At 37.8% G+C, this 24123-nt stretch overlaps 1 protein-coding gene across 1 annotated transcript in view; it reads left to right on the forward strand.

The window, feature by feature from the left end:
• Positions 1-1811: 1811 nt before the first annotated feature.
• LOC121322539 (inactive N-acetylated-alpha-linked acidic dipeptidase-like protein 2) overlaps positions 1812-24123 on the forward strand; it is a 300815-nt gene continuing 278503 nt past the window's right edge. Inside the window, exon 1 of the mRNA XM_041262641.1 lies at positions 1812-1913. Within this exon, the coding sequence (XP_041118575.1) occupies positions 1820-1913 (94 nt within the window). The 5' untranslated portion in view covers positions 1812-1819. The remainder of the gene's footprint in view (positions 1914-24123) is intronic.

Below are 24123 nucleotides of genomic sequence, written 5' to 3' on the forward strand. Positions count from 1 at the left end.
TCCCTGAGACGGTTTCTGACAGTTTGTGCAGAAATTCTTTGGTTGTGCAAACCGTTTCATCAGCTGTCAGAGTGGCTGGTCTAAGATGATCCCGCAGGTGAAGAAGCCGGATGTGAAGGTCTTGGGCTGTCATTGTTACACGTGGTCTGCGATTGTGAGGCCGGTTGGACGTACTGCCAAATTCTCTAAAACGACGTTGGAGACGGCTTATGGTAGAGAAATGAACATTCAATTCTCTGGCAACAGCTCTGGTGGACATTCCTGCAGTCAGCATGCCAATTGCAGGCTCCCTCAAAACTTGAGACATCTGTGGCATTGTGATGTGTGACAAAACTGCATGTTTTAGAGTGGCCTTTTATTGTCCCCAGCACAAGGTGCACCTGTGTAATGAATCAGCTTCTTGATAAGCCACACCTGTCAGGTGGATGGATTTGAGAGAAAAATTTGAGAGAAATAAGCTTTTTGTGCATATGGAAAATTTCTGGGATCTTTTATTTCAGCTCTTGAAACATGGGACCAACACTTTACATGTTGCATTTATATTTTTGTTCAGTGTGTCTGTGTGTGTGTGTGTGTGTGTGTGTGTATGTATATATATATATATATATATATATATATATATATATATATATATATATATATATATTATAGATATGGATTTGTGGTCCTCAATAACTTGTTTATTTTCGGTCTAATAGTCCCTAATCTTTCGACTGGGGTCTGAGAACAAACTGAGTCTTCAATACAACCTAAAATATATGAAATGTGGAAAATGTGTATTAATGACCGATCTTTACCTGTGTCGTCCGAAAGAAGGTAATTCAATGATAATAACTCAGAAAAAAGTAAAAAAAACATTCCTGTAAGGACATGTACTTTTAAAAAAAAAAAAAATAAAAAAAAAAAACTTTAGGGAATAAAATATACCTGCACTTGTGGTCTCCTGTGCACTATACAGTATATTGAATAGAAGTAATTTCTGTAGCCTGTGTGCTCTGCGTTTGTCACCTTGGAGGGCTGTTTACGGAAACAACACTGATACGTGACTAATGTGTAGAGTGTAAATAAACATGCCCTGTTTTTCAGCCAAGATACACAAGAACCTGTGAGCCACATTTAATATGTGTATAAGGTCCAACTCATACTGAATACGGGGCTATTCTTTTTGTTTAGACCTGAATTCCATACTGTACTTTGTCTGGCTTATTGACTTTGCTGCAGTAAGATACATTTTTAAAACCATATTGATTCACAAATAGACACAGTGATAAGAGTTCAGTAAGCACATTTAGAAAGACTAAGCATGGAGAAAAACCCCATGCAGTTGATGATAATTAAATTTAATGAAGCAGAATAAACCCAAGGCAGCGAAGGTGCAGTATTTTAACACCAGAGGCAAACTGATAAGAGAAGGCAGAAAGTTGCAACTGTCTCTACTGGAAATATCATTAGAAAGATATGTATGATACAAGTGTTCATATAATAAAGGACAGTCTCCTGCTAATATGGGTACATACATGTTATGATTGTATTTCATTTATTTTTTTTAAACCTTATTTGAACAGTAGTAATATATAAATAATCACAATAAGCCATGCTGTTGTTTTATGTGTGCAGTGTTGTAAAACTCAGACAAGGCCTATTCTCTTTCTGTTTTTTGTTACAGGTTATTCCAGTACAGTAGCTGACAAGGGAGTGATGTCAATCAATGGCGAAACAGGTTAGATAAGTCCAGATGAGTCAGGAAGCCACATATGCTAATCGCATAGATGAGAAAGCAGCTATAGGGTTACACTTCCAACCGTAGGGAAGACAGTACATGGGAACCAGTTTGATAACGGGTTCTGTTGACAGTTGTTTCAGACACAAAGGGATTGAGAAGCAGGGATTTTATACCAGCGCACCTCTACAAGGTACATTTTCACATAATAGTTTTTTTATTTTATTTTTGAAGCTGACCAAATTCTGCTTTTCAGCTGTGGCAAGCTTTTACAAATGTGTTTAGGTGGGACTTGTGGCACAACAGTGTGTGCTGTTCAAGCATGTCTACTGTCTGTTAATCACAAAGAATTTTGTCATCTTGAATTATGTTTTTGTCCTGTGGATTTTCTTTTTAATTCTGTCATTTGTTGGTGGTTAGGACACCCTTTATCTGGTAGTCAATGCTTCTTGTTTTACTACATTGTGCTTTTTACTGTATGAACCTCTAAGTCCGGTGTTACTGGAAGATTAGTATCATGTTAGCATGCTTGCATTAGCGCAGCAGGTGCAAACACCACAGCAGGGCCAGAGAACATAAAAAAGGCATGGAACTAGATATCATTCCCCCTTGTTTTTTCTCTAAATAAAACAAGACACCTTGTGTGTGCTTCAATCTGTGAAAGTGATAGAAGTGCTCGTCATGTCTCCCTGACATTTTATTTAGTCTTGTTGAATGAATGCACTTTAAAGCTCTGAGTTGGTGTTTTGTCTATTTTTAATATAACCGTGGGATACAAGTGGAAGTTAACAATATACGAAATTTAACACTGAGAAAAAGATAGTCTGTTTGGTTGATCATGTCGTCTGTCGTGAATTAGTTCCAGACTAGACTATGTTAGTGAAATTCTCTTTTTAAAATAATTGCTTAATCAATTTAAAGGCTAAAGATTCCTTTACAGTAATCAGTTCCACTGCACTTATGTATTGTCTTATGTGTGTTCTATAGATCTATTTATTTAGATCTCTAGTGGCCCCACACTTTCCTTTTTTTACTTGAAAGAATACAGTACTATGCCATGCATTACTGTGTGTCATAGTACATTTATTATTCACAATGGAACCCTAATTTCATGCCAGCCCTGCTACTGCAGAGTTTACTAAACAATGTAGTACGTAGAAGATTGCCTAGAGCCAAGTTTTCAGTTGCAATATTTATAATCTTTATCCTGAAATATTTTCCAGCAAAAAAAATATAAATATAATATATATATATATATATATATATATGGCGTTTTATCACTATATATATATAAGGGATATATTCCCTATTTCATATCTGCTGCTGACTGTAAAACCAGTCATTCGATCAACAGCAATTAGCTCAACCTCTGCTTCATGGATGAGGGGAATTCTGTTTTTGTACTGTTCAGATCTGAACGGCAAATTAATTATTTTTACTTCAGGTTATTCCAGATAGTAGGGTCTGATATTTTAAAGCTCTTTTGGCTCTGAGACAGAAATTTCAAAAGAAAATCAACAGCTATGATTTTTTACCCATCTTAAGTGCCACTATTATATTTCTTGATTTGGCAACATAACTAACAGATGTATTTTTCGTGTGGCAAAATATACATTCTTGTGAATAAAATGCCCTTAGAAATGTTTCCCAAAGTAATATAAAAATGTAATAAAGCATAGTGAATGCATGCTAAAGCATAGGTTTACATTGTGAAGCCCAGAGAGGTATGCTAAAGCATACTAAAAACATTGCAAACCATAGACATCTGGGAAATGCACAGTATAACCATGAGACAAGCATAGGAAAACTGCAAATGTACCTTGCAAATTTACTGTGGTAAACTTTTGTAAGGGTGGCCAGTTTGGAAAACGAATGCATTGTGTACACACACAATTACTAAGAGCTGGACAGATTACAAAGAGATAGGCTTCAACAGTATGCAGTGGGGTTCCGAAAAATATAGAGTTACACATCCCCACCCTGACAACTTTTTACACTTATAACTTTTCAAAGTTTGTTTCAAAGTTTTTTTTTTTTTTTTTTTTTTTTTTGTCTGCTCTAGTGCACTGATAGTGTAATGATTATTGCCCACATTGTCAACAGGTAGTGCAGCAATAACGAGCCATGATGTGGTACGGAACAGAAAAGACAGAGCACTTGTTATGTTTTGAGTTTTTTAATTGCTCTTCTGGCAGTGATTTAGAGGGCAGATCTCAAACCCCAGTGCACTAGAGCTGACATTTTGAAAAGAGCTTAGAAATAGAAGTTATAAGTGTAAAAAGGACGTGCTGTATTTTTCGGAACCCCACTACTTACCCTTTAACGAGATCCATAGGGCAAGTATTCATAATATCAATCAACGTGTACAACAAGCTTTTTAAAATAAATTACTATTCTTTATAATTAGATAGCTCTATTTGCCACTGTGTAAATACTTGCTTTACAACCATGTTTATTCTGTCATAATGAATTACAGATGCATTCTGTATTCGGGAACATATTAGAACAATTTGGTTCAATACTGGCTGGTACTTTACAAAGCTTGAGTTTCGTCCAACGTGTAATCTTTAGAATTGCATTTATTACCCTGCTGTGTTTACTTAATTCTTTTCAATGTATTTGAGACATTGTGGTGCTATATTGGTTTCTTTGCAGTGGGGGAAATATGGATGATCTCTGACAATGGTACTTACTGTTACTGTATGTAACATGCATCAGCTTTTTGATTTATCATAGTTTTTCATCCATAACTTCAGTTAAACTCAATCCTGCATTCTGAGATAAAACGTTCTGGCTGAAGTATTGGGCAAAATGTTGTTAGTTTTTTCCATTATAGTTTTTAACAATGTAGTTTCTGTGTAACTATGAAGACCTATAGAAATACATTGGCAATACAAGACCTTAGCTAGAACAAGTTCTGTATAGTACATTTTTTACTTTTATCTTGGGGCTAAAGGGCCTGAGTTTTGGACTGCTCAGTGACACAATTCTTTTGTCATTCAGCAGGAAATAAAAACTGTGACATTTGTGTGAGCCCAAGTCACACATTTAGCTGAAAACCTTGATATATAGATAGATAGATATAGATAGATAGATAGATAGTGTTAATTTGCCTTTTGTCATTGCTAGACTGATCTTGTTTGATGAAAAGAAAATCATTCTTTGCAGCAAAGAAATAAAACATTGGTTGTTGGTGTAGTGACTGCAAAGAAATGATGTTCCCTAATGTATAGTACGATACAATAAAATAGTATTTAGAAATGATGTTCCCTAAAGTCCATATGTCACCTATTTCACAATACAGTCTGATTTATATTTTATTAAACTACACTATAATAGTATTCTTATATATATATATATATATATATATATATATATATTATATATATAATATTATACTTTTGCGCTGTAACCTTTAGAAATTTACAATCTAAAGATTTTTTTAGTGCTTATGCCAAAAAGCCCTGACTTTCGGATCTTGACATCTGTGACGTCAATAGGGAAAAACATGAACCATAAACCATGTCATAACCGTGGCATAACCAAAACAATCTCACATACAGGCTTATTTCTCATGGTTAAATGGTGTCAAAAATACATTTCACCTCAGATAGGCACAAGGGAATGCATTAAATGAAAAATTAAAGGACTGTATTCCGTGAAAGTAAAATCAACCAGTTTGTCAGTGCACAATGCAATGATCACTTCGTACAACACAGAACACAAAGACTAAAGCTAGAAAGAAATAATAATACTTACATGCAGTTCACAAGGAGGTTAGGCCTGTGTAATTTCAGTAATTCGAGGAAAGCATAAGTGTTTATACGTGACCATGCAAGTCATCTCGGCCGTGTACTATTCAATGCTTCATTTTTTAAGTGGATGGGAAGCGGTAAACACTATTTGCAAGATATAAATGGTAAAACAAACAAATATAGAAATACACTTTTTTTAATTGCCATAAATGAACTGCTAGCCGGGGATAACTGTATGCAAGAACAACATTCAGAATTGCCGACCTGCAGACAAGGGGGCGTGTCGCTCGCATTCCTCAGGCCAGTGTGGTTTTCTCCACATGGAGGTTCAAAACAGTTCAGAATCGGACCTCAAACCACTTATTCTTCCTCCCTACCATTTCTTTCATTACACTCCACACTCCCGCTGTCCTTATTGTAATACAGACTACGCAGAACGTCTGAGAAATTCGTAATGATTGCTTTCACAGTCTGAAGCCAGCTGTTCCAGGTATGTGTTCCCCTAGTGACATCACGCCAACTTCGTGCATCTCCAGTGCGTTGTCTTTATTTTCCGGAATTATTGATAGTTTTACGTCTCTCAGTGCTCTAAAATTGATCTTGGAGATTTAATGTCTTGCTCATTGTGAAAATAAACCAAGTACCACCCCAAAGCTAAAACATGATTTTCTATGTGAGATGGTGACCTTAATACACAGTACGATAAAATAAAATAGTTTTTAGAAACGATGTTCCTTAACGTACAGTATGATACAATAAAATAGTTTTTTGAAATGTGCCTGTGGCAGGGCAGAAGAAAGCCCTGCACGTTATTAAAGAGGGCAAGGCAAAGCCCTGCTGATAAAATTGTTGGGAGGGTGAACCAGGGGTATGGGAGAGCTCCCTATTCACAGTGGTAGGCGGGGTTCCGGAGGCCCTTCAGGAAGGACCCTGGACCACGGGGCGTCAGTGCTGAGCAGTATGCTTCAGTGCCGAGCAGTCGGCATCGGTGACCGTAGTCGGTGTCAGCGCAGAGGTGGACACACCAATTGACGTCAGTGTCGGTGCCAAAGTGAGCGCGGACGGTGCCGGGCTGTTGTGATCGGTGCCGAGTTAATCGGTGTTGGGGTCGGTGCCTAGGAAGCGCGGTTGGTGACGAGCTGTTGCAGTCGGCACCGAGGGAGAGCACGCTTGGTGCCAAGTAGTGGGTGCCAAGTCAATCGGCGCTGGGGTTAGTGCCGAGGAAGAGTGCGGTTAGTGCCGAACTGCTGTACCCGGTGCCGAGTTCAAGCAGCGGTCGGGATCATCGCCAAGGAAGAGCGTGGTCGGTGCCGAGCTGTTATAGTCGAGTCAGTCGGCGTCAGCGAGGAGCGCAGTAAGCGCTAGGAGAGTCAGAGGCTGAGAAGGGCGCGTAGGCCCGAGCTGGATGGTAGCTGGAGTTAATCGCCGTAGAGGACGGTGCCGCGAGCCCGTGGGGTCACCCTACAGCACCACAATAGCTCACACAACTCAGAAAATGGTATATTAATTAGTAGAGGGGTCAAAAACAACTCTAATCAGTAGAATCTACAAAAGCGAAACTAAGGCAACTAGCAATCTCAAAAACATTTGTAGTAATGTAGCTTACTGCTAGGAATCCAATTTGTAGGTCAAAACCATACAAATGAGCCAATTTCCAGCACAAAGAGAGAACAAGGCAATCTACGTGTTGTCTTAGTGAGGTGAGAGAGAAAATGGCGATATGCTACTGTGAGGACGACCCTCTTCAGCAGGAGGTGGGAGGGACTTCCTCCTCACACCAGGTCCCTGATAGGGCAGTTTTTTATACATGCTCAGTGATTGATGAGTCAGAGAGGGCTCTTCCCATTCGGTAATGGTTGTCATTCCACTTGAAAAGGAACAATTGCTATGCGCGCTGGAAGCACCAGCACGGTACTTATTTATTTGTTTGGTGTCAGTTTGTGTTCGTGTTTTTTTGGTTAAACTTTTATTTTGCTCTGTGAGCAGTGTTTTTTGTACTATCTTTTATTTATTTATTTACGCTTAAAATTTGAGTGTTTAGATTTCTCACGCAGAATGTCAATGACAAAGAACTCTAAATGATTAAACCACACCATAATCTACATAAAGTTTTTTTTATTTAGATTTTAATGACTTTTTTTTTTTTGTAAGTGTTCAGTGGCTACCTTTGATCAAGTTATGCAGTTGCTGTGGCGAGAATCAGGGTGGGGGAGGGTATATTTCCAAATGAGGGTAGTCAGCAAAAGGGATAGGGATTGCGGCCAAGCTGCCACTCAAGCTTGACATGGCCAATCACACAGACAACTTAACCTTTGATGAGTCAGCAGTACCGTGGGTTAATTAACGCTGGCACATTTGGGGGTTCTAAATATTTGCCAGTGTTGCACTTTGTATTTTAACACAAATCCAACAGTTATTGTGAAGTTGACAAACTCATAGTTGAACATAACACAAAATGAAAGCTTTTCAGAAGAGGCAGATCATTGCATGTACATACTGGTTTTATTCTGTCCCCTTACTTGTAGTTCCATTATGTGTTTGGTGTTTGCCTCTTTATTATGACTGTATGCAAGTGGGAATGTCTGTTGTATTTGCAATCATTGTTGCTGCACCCTGAAAGCTGCTCTTTTTTCATTTCCAGACTTTTGTACCAGTATCAAGTCACCCTTTCCTATATTTCTAGTGTATTTTAGTCAGTATCCTAGATTGATTAGATTTAAAACTTAGAAATGGACCATAAAGCTGATACGGTTGCTACAAATACTATAAATATATTGGAAAATATCATATAGGGTGCTGTACAATAAATGCTGATATCCAGCCTGCAAAAGGTCAGAACTGCTCTATTTAGTGGGGTGAGACTCAGCTTGGATCTTACAGTACTCTGCACTGTGGTTCTACTGTAATATTTAATGAAGTAAAAATAATTAAACAGTATAACTAATCTTAATGTGACAGCATTTCCATCTGACCCAAATGCATTTCATGTAGGCTGCATCACATCAATATCTACCACCGTATAAATGATAAGTATATATAGTACAGTATCTAAAATGTAATCTAATCCATTAAGATTACTGGCTAAATTACACAACGCTTTTACTAGGTTGTTTTACAATGAACGTTTCTACAGGTGTTTAGCTTTGAAAGTATTTCTTTTCTAGTAAAAAAAAGAATAATGTACAACATGTGTTTAGCCAATCAAAAGCCACATACAAACAATGTTTCCCTAGGTAATGCCAATGCTGCCTCTACTAACAAATGGTTTTATTGTACTCTTATGATAATACAATACATTATGAGCCATACTAGAATACTGAATTGATTTACAGTCAAAGCAAAATGGACTTGATCTTGTTATATTTTAACAAAGTGCATTTTGAAAGTACATTGGGCCACACAATTGATTTAGAATTATAATGGTTTGCACCTTTCATGAAGTTGGAGTACATTTAAAAACAGGCAATACATAACAATGCGAATTGCTCAGTGAAACCACGGGGTTCAATCCCAAAATAATAATAAATACAGTCCTTAATACACACACAATATGCAAACATGGTCACAAGTCCAAAGTGAGTGCTGTAGTGCTCGTGGTGCAAATACAATTAATCGTGAAACAAGTGCAGTGATGTCCGAGTTTGTGCTGACCTGTAGCGACAGCTCCGTATTGTGTTAGCCATCTAATAAAAACAAACAAGGATATAATTAGACACCCCAAAACAAACAAAACACTCATTATATATATGTGTGTGTGTGTGTGTGTGTGTGTGTGTGTATATATATATATAACCCTAACCCTAACCCTAACCATAACAAAGAAACAGATCACCTTGCTGTGTCCCCTTATATACCGTCAATCACGCCCCCTTGGTTAACGATTGCAACGTCTCCTCCAATCCGCGGCTGCCACATCGTTTCCCTTTCAGGTCGATGATTTAGGTACCGTAGCTCCGCCCCCTTTCTTAATGGCATACTTCCACCTAACCGTGGGAATGAATTGTCTGGCCATCCAGTCTAAGGCACTCTGTTCCCTTTACACAGCGCCTTCACAGGTCAGGAGGGAGATTTATCAGCAAGAATCATTCCAAGTGTCTGTCACAGTTACAAATAAATATTACATTAAGAAGTGTGTTTTGCATAAGGAGCTGGCCTGTCTCAACAACTACTGTCATTCTTTTGTATAACGCAGTTTGAAAGGGTGCATGAATGAGGGTTGTGCTCTCTATATAATGTCCTCCTCTGTTAAAATAAACATATTTACCATCTCAAAATTCTACTGCCTCCCAATAAACTTGTGCACATCCTCCATTACAAACCTGATCCTGTTGTGAACTTACCCTGACCTACCTGTAGTAGAACAAAGCATTGCTGGGGAGGTTAAAGGTTACATCTCTAGAGGTCACCCAGTGGCTCACCTGGTAAAAGCACAGCCGCGTGATGGGCAGGTCATACAGTGTAGGTTTGCATCCTGGCTGTGTGAAGTTGCCGGTCTTCACTGGGGATTCCAAAGGGAGCTCTGCATTAGCTCTGGTACTTTGTGGATTAGGGAGGCAAACCGGCAGAGATTGTTTCTCCTGGTCGGGCTACAGCAAACCCTGCTGGCTAGGCACCCAGTAAGCTCAAAAGAGGACACCTGCATGGCTGGCCTTTGTCCTACAAAGGTCGGTAGCTCACTGACATCCACTTTTGAGTTCCTGGGCGTAAAAGGGGAAGCTGGCTCGATGTATCATGTTGTGATCCTCTATTACACAAAGGTCAAGTTGACCAACCTCTGCAGGATAACCAGGAATCATATAATTGATGATAAAATTGAATCTGATTAAACCATGCATTTTTAAACTCATGTAATTCTCGATACATATACTGTATAATTTTTTTAAAAAATAAAAATTATAAATTTCACTTACACACAGTGACAGAGTTTGGTCTAGTATAAAACTTTCCTTTTAAAATTGACTTGTGTATAGTATTTTTTTCATGTCAGTGAAATCTTTATATCTTAAAATGTGAAAGATGTTCTTTTTATTAAAAGTGATTTGGAATATATTATTTATGGCATCACACTCCCTGTGTTTTAAAAATGAGGCATTGTGAAATAATAATCCAGATATTTCCCAAGTATTTAAATATATTACATTTGTATGATGAAGATAGTGTACCACAATTGATTGTTCTTATGTTTTTTAAGAGCTCATTTTATTTTCATGATTACTTTGAGTTAAAAAGGCAGTTCGCGGTTATAAGTACTTTAGTGAAAACCACATATGGTTCTCTCTATTTACTATGTAAGTGTGTATTACTAACAATTAATTAAGATTGGGTCATTTTATATGTATTCTGAGTCCAAAAAGGGCAAAGGGCAAATGTGAGGGTAATGCATTTTAACAAGACCAATATCTATTTACCAATTTGTTGTTAACCAAATTTTTTTTTGTCTGAAAAAGATTACATTGAATTACATGTACATTGAATTTTGTTTTGTGAACTTTAGCACAGACATACCTCATTGGTTATTGCATAAACCATATATATATATATATATATATATATATCATATATATATCATAATGTGCTACTGGAAAGGAACTTCAGTTTTTCAAGCTTTACAATTCTTTGCATCTAGTCTTTGAAACAAAACAAAACAAAAAGTTTGCATGTCTTCTGGCAAAACATGATGCAAAACATATGCAAATTAGCAAAATGGCAGCGATTTGCCATGCACACATGACCTTTTCTCAGGTGTCATTTACTCGCCACCATCCGTGCTAAAACAGAAACTGTTAATTGTGAAATTAATTCGTAAAGGAGAGGTGAAAAGTCGGAAGAAAACACTGAAAGCCAGAAGCCCTAACGTGTGTGTGTGTGCGTGCGTGCGTGCGTGTGTGTGTGTAACTCGTCTCGACACGTCGTAGAGGGAGGATTTATCTGTAAAAAATAGAAGTAGTCTGTTTTTATTTGTTTATTTTTTTTTTTAAATAACTGAATATACAGACAGAGATCTAAGGATAAGTCTATTAATTTTCCTGAAAAACACTACAACAGTTTTTTTTTTTTTTTGTTTTTTCTTTTTTGCATAGCCTCCCCCATCACCCCACCGACCCCACAGGGGTTCACTGGGGGTCAAGTGCCCCCCCCCCCCCTCACATTGTCGTGTGAGTTTTGACATACAGAACTGTGAAATTTTAAAAAAAATATAATAACCCGACCTTTTTACCAATTGAATATACTTAAATATCATATACAACTGATAAATCCCAAATTCAAAATTGAAATAATTTGCAAATGTGTTAAAATAAGTGTAATAAAACTAGTGTGCCTTAAAACCCTTAAAACTGCATCCACTCTACTGCACCTGCCAGGGACAGTTTGAGTCTCACTACACAGTATTGACAAGCTAGTATTTATAGATTCTAGCCTTCGGATTAAAAAAGAATATCAAACTGGTTACACTTTTTTTTAATTGTGTCATAAACCTGGAGAGATAGATATTGATCATGCCATATGTTGCAGAATCTGATATAATCTGCAGTTTGATATTCTTTAGCAGGTGCCTGGTGTAATTATTTAGTTCTGTATTCTGCAGTAAATACAGAACTCATTATACATTTTTTTTTTTTTTTTTTGTTTTTTGTTTCTTGTCGTAGTGTAGTCAATAAAACCTGAGTTAGGCTTTCTCGACCAGTAGAGAATTCAATACAGTAAACTCCTGTGCACAGCTGTTAATCAAATTACGGTTCTAACTTCTGAGATGCCTTCCTGACAGCTTTCCTTTGTCATTATATAACAATGGACAAGTGTACCCACTGTTTGCGTATATGATACTAATGAAATGTGAATTATTTATGAGGTAAATACTAGTGTTCAATTTCAGAGGACCTAATCTAGGGGTATTATTATTATTGTGAATAAGGTTCTATAATGTATTTAGTGTTTGGTTATAATGACGCAACAGGGAATGCAAGGGTATTTTGTATGGAATTATTATTATTATTATTATTATTATTATTAGGCTTAAAAAGTCCGAAATACAAATTTTACATGGTGTAAAATAAATTATGTTTGGCTTTTGATTCGATGTATCACATCACACACACCTAAGATACACCGATGATCGTGTTCTATTATAAATACATATATCACCAATATACCTGTGTGTGTATATATATATATATATATATATATATATATATATATATATATGATATATATATATATAGACAGTGTATATATACATACATACAGTGCCTGTAGAAAGTCTATACCCCCTTGAACTTTTTTCACATTTTGTCGTGTCAGTGCCTCAGAGTTTCATGCATTTAAATGAGGATTTTTTTCCATGTATCTACACACCATACTCCACACTGTTAAGGGGAATACAAAACTGAAAGATAATAATTGGATAAATCTCCACCCCCCTGAGTTAATAATTGGTCGAAGCACCTTTGGCAGAAATTACAGCTGTGAGTCTGTTGGGATAGGTCTCTACCAACATTGTACACCTAGATTTGGCAATATTTGACAATTCTTTATAAAACTGTTCAAGCTCTGTCAAGTTCCTTGGGGAACATTGAGGGACAGCAATCTTCAAGTCATGCCACAAATTTTCGATTGGATTTAGGTCGGGGTTCTGACTGGGCCACTCAAGGACATTTACCTTTTTGTTCCTTTGGCTGTGTGCTTTGGGTCGTTGTCATGCTGAAACTTTCATCCCAGTTTCAGCTTTCTTACAGAGGGCAGCAGGTTTTCCTCAAGGACTTCTCTATACTTTGCTCCATTCATTTTCCCTTCTATCCTGACAAGTGCCCCAATCCCTGCTGATGAGAAACATCCCCATAACATCATGCTGCCACCACTATGCATCACAGTAGGGATGGTGTTCTTTGGGTGTTGCATTTAGGCCAAAAAGTTCCATTTAAGTTTTGTCAGACTACAAAACTTTTTGCCACATGGCTACAGAATCTTCTGAGTTTTTTTTTTTGCATACTTCAAATATGATTCAAGGTGGCCTTCTTGAGTATTGGCTTCCTTCTTGCCACCCTACCATACAGGCTAGATTTGTGGAGTGCTTGGGATATTGTCCAGTCTTGGCCATAAAAGCTGTAGCTCTTGTAACAGTTGCCATTGGCCTCTTGGTAGCCTCTCTGATCAATCTCCTTCTTGCTTGGCCATCCAGTCTTGCCCATAAAGTTGTCATTGGCCTCTTGGTAGCTTCTCTGATCAGTCTCCTTCTTGCTCGCTCATCTAGTTTGCAGGGACGGCCTGATCTAATCAGGGTCTTGGTGTTGTATGGCTTCCACTTCTTAATAATCGTCTTGACCGTGCGCCAAGGCCTTTTGATATTTTTTTATACCCATCCCCTGATCTGTGACTTTCAACAACTTTGTCCCGGTGTTCTTTTGAAAGCACCTTGGTGCTCATGGTTGAGTCTTTGCTTTGAAATGCACTACCCAGCAGAGGGAACCTACAGGAACTGCTAAATTTATCCCGAAATCATGTGAATCATTACAATTTAACACAGGTGGAGGCCACTTAACTTGGTGTGTGATTTTGAAGGTGATTGGTTACACTTGAGCTAATTTAGGATTGCTTGATGTTTAGAATGTGATAGCTTTTATTTCTCAGATAATGGATTGCACATTTTCTGTATTTATTTATTTATTTTCTGTAGTTAGCTAAATGGAGGCCTCAGTAAAAGTACTTTAGCTCCATATTTTTTGAAACTGAGATAAACATGTTTGTAGTTCTTGAATTAACATGTTCTTGAAGGGTTTTACAATTTGACGCATACAACTTCAGTCCTGTGCTTACCATTTGACCCATTCATGACAATACAAGATAACTTGAGATAACATTTACTTGTTACAGGTAGACTCCTTGAACTCTGGTATCAGTGTAAGTAAATAGAGAACTATTGGTTAAGATAAACCACAGCATGTGGGGATATACTCCAAGCTACTGGCATTGTCAAGCTTTATTGTTGGCACAAAGGAAGTTCTAGAATAAACTTTACATGGGATTTCACCCAAATCAACTGTTATCAGGTAATAAACATCGACCCACTTGCCTTTGCAAATATAGCATAATACACTATTATGTGTTCAAATATTAAGTACAAATATAGTCTTCTTTGTCACTATATTTGATAGTGATTTTTTTTTTTTTTTTTTTACATTTTAACTATTTTAATGTATATTGGCACTAAATGGGGTGTGTGACACACACACACATATATATATATATATATACCGTAATGCAACAAGAAAAAATTCAACTTTTGTTATGCACTACTCCTTTTCTTTTAATCATGTAATTCTAGATTTAAGACGGACCTTATTTGAGGCTAGAAGGGTGCCATAAGGTTTTCCTCACGGTAATTAGTCACAACTACATAAGAACCGTGGCATGATTTGTATCCTAGTTTTTTACTAATTATATATTTAAAAAAGAAACTGCTAACGGTCAATGAAGTCTCACAAAAACCGTCTACAATACAAATGTCACACAATGCTTCATCGACTGAGACTGAAGAATTTACTCCGTAATATAGGAGCTTCACAAAAAACTTAGATAATAAAATACCAAAACTCGTTGTAAATAGTTTATCGGTGTCGACCAAAACATTCACAGCATGACTTGACCCTTATTGGAATTTAACACGTTAGTGGTTAAATTCTACATGGGATTTTTGTATTACCTGAAAAAGTCGAGTTTCAGAAATTGGAGTACGTTAATTTGTGAAAGTCTTAATACTACCGTGGGCTCACTTTGAAACTATTATAGTACTTGACGACGATGATGTAATGCCCCCCAGGAACGACAAGTGGACGTGTACATCGAAGTTACCATAGTCGTTAGTCAACGATCCGAAGGAATTGCTAGCTATAATTCCTTAAGCGAAATTGTTATGTTATTTGTAAAACATAAGAACATAAGAACATGAGAAAGTTTACAAACGAGAGGAGGCCATTCGGCCCATCTTGCTCGTTTGGTTGTTAGTAGCTTATTGATCCCAAAATCTCATCAAGCAGCTTCTTGAAGGATCCCAGGGTGTCAGCTTCAACAACATTACTGGGGAGTTGATTCCAGACCCTCACAATTCTCTGTGTAAAAAAGTGTCTCCTATTTTCTGTTCTGAATGCCCCTTTTTCTAAACTCCATTTGTGACCCCTGGTCCTTGTTTCTTTTTTCAGGCTGAAAAAGTCCCTTGGGTCGACACTGTCAATACCTTTTAGAATTTTGAATGCTTGAATTAGGTCGCCACGTAGTCTTCTTTGTTCAAGACTGAACAGATTCAATTCTTTTAGCCTGTCTGCATATGACATGCCTTTTAAGCCCGGAATAATTCTGGTCGCTCTTCTTTGCACTCTTTCTAGAGCAGCAATATCTTTTTTATAGCGAGGTGACCAGAACTGCACACAATATTCAAGATGAGGTCTTACTAGTGCATTGTACAGTTTTAACATTACTTCCCTTGATTTAAATTCAACACTTTTCACAATGTATCCGAGCATCTTGTTAGCCTTTTTTATAGCTTCCCCACATTGTCTAGATGAAGACATTTCTGAGTCAACAAAAACTCCTAGGTCTTTTTCATAGATTCCTTCTCCAATTTCAATATCTCCCATATGATATTTATAATGTACATTTTTATTTCCTGCGTGCAGTACCTTACACTTTTCTCTATTAAATGTCATTTGCCATGTGTCTGCCCAGTTCTGAATCTTGTCTAGATCATTTTGAATGACCTTTGCTGCTGCAACAGTGTTTGCCACTCCTCCTACTTTTGTGTCGTCTGCAAATTTAACAAGTTTGCTTACTATACCAGAATCTAAATCATTAATGTAGATTAGGAATAGCAGAGGACCTAATACTGATCCCTGTGGTACACCGCTGGTTACCACACTCCATTCTGAGGTTTTTCCTCTAATCAGTACTTTCTGTTTTCTACATGTTAACCACTCCCTAATCCATGTACATGTGTTTCCTTGAATCCCAACTGCGTTCAGTTTGAGAATTAATCTTTTGTGCGGGACTTTGTCAAAAGCTTTCTGGAAATCTAAATAAACCATGTCATATGCTTTGCAATTATCCATTATCGATGTTGCATCCTCAAAAAAATCAAGCAAGTTAGTTAGGCACGATCTCCCTTTCCTAAAACCATGTTGACTGTCTCCCAGTACCCTGTTACCATATAGGTAATTTTCCATTTTGGATCTTATTATAGTTTCCATAAGTTTGCATATAATAGAAGTCAGGCTTACTGGTCTGTAGTTACCTGGTTCAGTTTTGTTTCCCTTTTTGTGGATCGGTATTACGTTTGCAATTTTCCAGTCTGTCGGTACCACCCCTGTGTCAAGAGACTGCTGCATGATCTTGGTTAGCGGTTTGTAAATTACTTCTTTCATTTCTTTGAGTACTACTGGGAGGATCTCATCCGGCCCAGGGGATTTGTTTATTTTAAGAGCTCCTAGTCCCTTTAACACTTCTGCCTCAGTTATGCTAAAGTTATTTAAAACTGGATAGGAACTGGATGACATGTGGGGCATGTTGTCAGTATCTTCCTTTGTAAAAACTTGTGAAAAGTAATCATTTAACATATTTGCTATTTTTTTTTCTTCCTCTACGATTTTGCCATTTGTATCTCTTAAACATTTAATCTCCTCTTTGAATGTTCTCTTGCTGTTGTAATATTGGAAAAACATTTTGGAATTGGTTTTAGCTCCCTTAGCAATGTTCATTTCTATTTCTCTCTTGGCCTTTCTAACTTCCTTTTTGACTTGCGTTTGCAGTTCTGTGTACTCTTTCTGCGTACTTTCTTTTTGGTCCTTTTTTAATGCTCTGTAAAGTGCCTTTTTTCGCTGAATATTTTTTTTAATTGATCTATTAAACCATTTTGGCAATTTAGTTTTACATTTAGATTTGTCTACTTTAGGGATATAATTGTTTTGCGCCTCTAGTACTACATTTTTGAAGAACAACCATCCTTCTTCTGTGGGTGTTTTCTCTATTTTACTCCAATCTACTTCTGTTAGTCTCTGTTTCATACCTTCATAGTTTGCTTTTCTAAAATTGTAAACCTTAGCTTTAGTCTTTACTTTTGGGGATTTAAAAAACACTTCAAATGAGACCATGTTGTGGTCTGAGTTTGCCAGTGGTTCTCTGACCTCTGTTTTAGTTATTCTATCTTCGTTATTTGAAAAGACTAAATCAAGGCATGCCTCCCCTCTAGTGGGTGCCTTGACAAATTGTGTTAGGAAGCAGTCATTTGTCATTTCCACCATTTCTATTTCATCCTTCGCGCTACCCACCGGGTTTTCCCATTTTATTTGGGGGAAGTTGAAATCCCCCATTAGTATGGCTTCTCCTTTGCTACACACATTTCTAATGTCATTGTATAACAGATTATTTTGCTCACCGTCTGAATCTGGCGGTCTATAGCATGCTCCTATTATTATGCCTTTTGAATTTTTGTCTGTTATTCTGACCCATATTGATTCGGTTTTATTTTCTTTGTCCAGGTTTAACACCTGGGCTTCAAGACTGTTTCTTATGTATAGCGCTACCCCTCCTCCTCTTCTGTCCTGCCTGTCTTTCCTATACAGTGTATACCCACAAATATTATATTCGTCCCCATCACTCTCAGACAACCACGTTTCTGTAACACCTATCACATCATAGTTACCTGTTAGTGCAGTAGCTTCAAGTTCTAGAATTTTGTTTCTGATACTTCTAGCATTTAGATAAATACATTTAATGGTTGTCTTACCTGAGTTGTTGTTCTTGTTTTGATGCGGTCTCCCTTCTGTTTTTTTGTTGATTTCTCCCCCCTTCCTTTCTAGTTTAAATGCTTCCGAACCTGCTCGAGGATCTTTTCTCCAAGTAGACTAGTTCCCTTGTTATTTAAATGCAGTCCATCCCGTCTATACAGATAGTCCTCGTTGTAGAATGTGGTCCAATGATCAAGATAGGTGAAGCCTTCCCGTGTGCACCACGTCTTCAGCCATTGGTTTTGATTAATTATTTCCAGCTGTCCATATGGTCCTTTGCAAGGTGCGGGTAGTATACCAGAAAATACCACAGTTTTGGTTTTCTCTTTTAATTTCCTTCCTAGCTCTCTGAATTTGTTTTGCAGGGATTTTGGTCTGTCTCTTCCAATGTTGTTTGTACCGATGTGGACGACTACTACCGGGTCGTCTCCTGTTCGTTCTAGGAGCCTGTCCACGTTCTCAGTGATGTGCTTGACCGAGGCTCCCGGAAGGCAGCACACTGTTGTAGTAAGGGGGTCCAAACTGCGAACTGAACTTGCTGTGTTTCTCAATATGGAGTCCCCAACAATCATGACCTCCCTTCTTTTTGCTGTCTGGTCACCACTGTCAATAGGGTCCTGGATGTTGTTCCTTTCATTCTCTTGTTGTTGGTTCTGCTCATCAAAATTCTGAAGTGACTCAAATCTGTTGGTTGTTTTGATTTCTGGTGGTTGTGTTTGACGAAGTTTCTTTTTTTCCCTGCTTCTGCCTACCTGAACCCAGCTGTTCTGACCTTCTATCTCCCTGGTGGCTTTCAGTCTGTTAGGGGTGATGCAGACTTCCATGAATTGTGGGTGTGCCAGTTCCTCAAGATCCTGTTGCTGTCTCACTTCTTCCAGCTCCATTTCTAGCATGCTTACTAGTTTATGCAAATCCTGGATCGCGCGGCACTTTACGCACACTTGGTTTAGCTCCGCTGGGTTTTCTCGGATTTCCCACATCAAGCAGGTGTCACAGATTACTGGCTTGAAGACCATGTTGAGGGTTTTTTTTTTTTTTTTTTGAAGTTTAGTTTCTTCTGCAGCCGTCAACCTGCTTTCAAACTGCTTCGAAACTGCTCTGTACTTTTCCACGCCTGTACTTCTCCCACTCGCTGTCGCTTCCACTCGCTGTCGCTGGGAAGACTGCCTCGTTTAACTGCGTTGTTCTGGATGCAATTTCTGTACTTCTATGTCGCTGCTGTCGCTGGGAAGACTGTCGCTGGGAACTGCAGCTTTCTGTATCTGGGTCTCTTTCCTGCCGGTAATAGCTTGGGCTGTGATGCTGCCCTGCCACAGTCGTCTTCAGCATTCTGCTAATCATAATGTGTGATTTCATGCAGCAGTAATTGATGCTTTCAGATGTGTGCAGTGACGCGGTGGACAAAAGTCTATGGTGATTCAGGGATGAATTTTAAAATATAAATAATTTGTGACAGCTTATCTGATTTACTTGTGCTTTTGTAACAATGTGTTGTAACCAGCATTTATTACAGTGTTTAACCCTTGGAAAGAATGTTATTGTGTCATATTTATTTCTCTTAATTTATAACAAAGCATAATGTTTGTCACAGAGACATTAAAACATATGGTATCTGAACTTGGAAAAGAAGGTGGCCTTCATACAGAAAGAACATGTTTGTCTTTTGGCTTCGGGCCTTTTTATGGAACCCTTGCCACGAAAAACCCTGGTATCAAGCAAGACAAGTCTTCCAAGTACTGATCTGTTCAATGTGTCTTAAACCCTGGGGACAGCTTTGCTGCCATGTGTCACAGCCTTTATTCTCAAATACTAGACGGGGCTACAATCTTTCAAAACAGAGACAAAAATTAGGTATTGCTTGGTGAATCGAAGAAACCTTTTCTTTTATGAATGCAGTCAATAAGCTTGAGCTGTTTTTTTCCGGGATTATTGTCTAGTTCACAGGGACTAGCTGTTGACGCCCCAGCTAGTGCTCTGCCCTTTAACCCTCCATTCTAGGTGGCTGTCAGAAGCATCCATTCCTGTCGCATCCATTGTGGTTTTACAATAGGCAAAAATTGACAAGCTCATTCCCACCTGAGACGTGCTTCTGCATATGAGGTGGGATGATTGGCAGCTCCACTTTGAGAAACTCGTAACACTTTTCAAGCTGTAACCCCTAAAGGTGCAGGGTAGTGGTCTTATCTTCCCCAAACACCTGTGTCTGGCCAGCATTGACATTCACGGTTTATGCATCATGTGGTACGATTACGATTTGTTGTGGTTTTTATAACAGTCACAGACTTTTAGATATGAATAGTAATTGGCATTGTGCACCTTTTTTTTTACAGATCACTTTTTTTATCTGACTTACTGTATTTATGAATATGTTTTGTAGTTCAAAACGCTTATTTTCTATTTATTATTTTTTAAGTATATATTTTCACATGGTGCTTAAAGCACTTTACACTGTTGTGGATAAACCTTTCACTGCAGAGCAATGAAACTTGACAGGTGGCAGCACCTTATAGGTCTAGGACTACCACTACATGTTAAAAGAGGCCAAGCAGTATGTACAGTACATCAATTAGTCTACTGCTGCTGTTTTATCACACACTATATATGTATTATACCCACTATTCAAAAAATGTATATAAAATAACCAACAAAGGCAAATAGCTTTCTAAGATTTATTATAAAAAGTACTGGGTTGTTTTACAATATGTGCTGCATGTATGTACGTACTGTTAGACTCCTGGGATTTCAGCAGACAGGCAAACAGTCCTATCATTAACTGGGTCTCTGAAGATGCTGGAAATGACAGTAGATATAGTCATTTAGACCTGAGACAAAATCCTTATGATCTGATCAGAGAAATCAATACAGAGCAGGTGTTTAGGAAGCATAAATACCCATTATGAATGTTAGTCATTTGTTTGTATTTGCCTATTAAACTGTATTACAGATTATGTTGTTTAAGTTAAACATTTAAAAAAAAAAAAAACAAGCCTATTTATATGAGATTATTTAGTAAAGCAGATTATACTTGTTCTCTTAATTGTGATTTGTATAGTATTTATGATTCAGGTTTGAGGTTCCTCTGCTTTGTCAGATTTTACAGATTAGTAACCTTGTTTGACTTACCTTGTTGTCCTTTTTAATCCTTTCTGATATTAGCCTTGCCACCTGGGAGTTCATGATGAGAGTCCCCCACTGTTGTGCCAATGATTTTTCTCATTTAGCTGTTCGCATTTCCATTGTGTTGCGAGATAAGAATGAGACAAATATCTGATAATGGACTGATTCTCATTCTCCATTTATCAAAATCTTGCTTTTGCATCAGAAATTGCTTTTTTGACTTCCAGCCTTTTTTTAATTACATTTAAAAAAAAAAAAAATACCACCATTTAGTGCGATTTGTCTAACATCTTAACAGTGTAATGAGATCAAGATTATGTTAAAACCATAGTACGTTGATTGGCTAATAAATTCTAAAATATACTGAAAACGTACTGAAGCAATACCTGTATACCATGGCTGTGCAATCACCACAGACCACAATTATGCCAAGACTGCTAAAAAGGAAAACTAGACAAAAGGTTTAAAATAATATTTCTAGGATAAGAAATGAAGAACAGATCAAGCTTGTGAGCATGCAGAACAACATCATGCAGCTGCCTGACTGTCTGTGTCTGTAATTCTTTTACATTCAGTTTCACTGTTGTTTTTCATGCTCGGGATGAATATTATAGTATTTTAGTATTTCATTATTTCTGTTTTGACAGGTTTCACAGGCCCTGACAAAACTAGTTTTAGACTTCCTATTGCTAATCGAGGTCTGTGAACCCAGCTGCTTGTTTAAAAAAAAACAAAAAAAACAAGACGATCCAGATAAGAACCAAATGTGTTAAGGAGACAGCCTCTGAAGTTAATAAACAGCATTCAAGACTAGGAGGGGGGGTTGCTGATAAGTAAAATACAGTTGCCTCATCATAAATAACTTTGTAAATATATCACTGTGCTTGCAGTGTGTACACATGCAACATACACACTCAGAGTGAATGTCTTTTTCTTCTTTGAATGTGCACGCGCAGTATGCCCACATGGGTGCAGTCTATCGCCCTGAGAGCCTGTAGAAAGACGTCCATGTCGTACAAATCCTATTAGGTTTGTTTCTACTGCACTGAGGCGGAAGGGAAACAAATATATTGTGTGTTCTTCACCAGGGCAGCAGTAATGTCAATGTTGCATCTTAGCACAGTTGCCTGGCTTATGCCACAGGTGTCACCAGATGGTCTGTGGAGCAAACCTGTAGTAAAGAAACCCAGCTGGGTACAGTCTTCTAGTGCACTGATTCCCTGTCGGTCTCCTTTTTTGGCTGTCAGTCACTTTTTTTACAACCACCAGATCAGCCATCGTCTTTAATCTAAATTCCTGTTGCTTCATCGCCAATATTCCAATGTGCCATTGCCATTCCCACTCTAGCCCAAGCCTAAAGCCCTTGTTATACGAGTCAGTTTACTAGCAACTTCTATCGCCTGCGACCAAATCCCATGAGGATTGCCCCGTGTAACAGCCCAGACAACGTATTGTCAACGTTCTGGCAAGTGCCTGGCAACGCGATTGCTTAAGTGGACAGCAATCCTACTACAGGCAACAGGCAACAGGCAACAGGTTCCAGGCAATATCCAGTCAGAGCACTGGTGTGTGTCACGTGATTCTGTCTGCTACAGTGAAAACAATAGTTAAAATGGACAGGATAGCTGCAATTAGCTAGACTCGGGACAAAGAAATACTTCATAGAGTTTTATGAAGGATATGTATATATGAATTTATATCTACTGTAGATAGATAGATAGATAGATAAATAAAATGTGTCGTATTACTGTATATTGTACTTCTCAACTTTGTAGCTGGTTGTATCGTCGCTTTGAAGCTCATTCAGTAAACTGTCACTATAAGAGCCATTTCTTAACCCAAGTGCTCTTTCGCTGGCATTTGTGTTTTTCTTCATCTTCTAAGAAATTATTTAATAGAAGTGAACTTATGGCTAGGGCTTGGATTTAGTCACGGTGGTTGCGGGTGTCACGGATTCCGTGGCTTTTGCTAGTGTCCGCGATTTCTGCTGATGTGCGTGACATGCGGTGATATTAGAAAATTGTGTTTAATCTGTAAGTGCTTTTATTGGAAAGTGTTTCTCATTGACATTAAATTTCACGTTTAAAAAAAGTACTTCCTGTCCTTTTTTATTTTTTGGAGAAGAAAAAAGAAATCTGAATCAAGATCTTCGATTAAATACTTCGTGAAAGTTATGTTAACAGTTCATAAATTCAGTGTGCGTGTATGTGTGTGTGTGTGTGTGTGTGTGTGTGTGTGTGTGTGTGTGTGTGTGTGTGTGTGTGTGTGTGTGTGTACTATACTAACTGCTAGCATTCGCTGCAGGACATACATTGAAGAGTTTCCTCTTTTTAATTTAAATTATTGTTCCTTTTGTTGTTTAATTGTTGTACAGTTGCACTTAATTTAATGTACACGTTTCTTGTCAGCCCCACACACAACACATTGAAATTTCATTTGCTTGTCTCGAGCTTCTTTGCTGAACCTGTGCGCAATATGCTTTCATTAAAGACAGTTATTTTTTTTATTTTTTTTATCCCCATGACTTTATTCTCCCTCTGTCATTTTTGAATGCCATGACTGCTCCATGATTTACATCCAAATTTTCTGTGACAAACTCATACCCCTACTTATGGCCCTTTTTTGTTTAATGGCTGCCATTTCAAACTGTTGATTTACTGTTAATTCCAGAACCACATGATGTTGTTCTTAAATATGATTGGATATTGCTTGGATTAAAGGCAATTTGTATTGAATGTGAGTTGCCTGTTCGTTGTATCGT

The sequence above is a fragment of the Polyodon spathula genome, chromosome 11, assembly GCF_017654505.1.
Source record: "Polyodon spathula isolate WHYD16114869_AA chromosome 11, ASM1765450v1, whole genome shotgun sequence".
NCBI lineage: Eukaryota > Metazoa > Chordata > Actinopteri > Acipenseriformes > Polyodontidae > Polyodon > Polyodon spathula.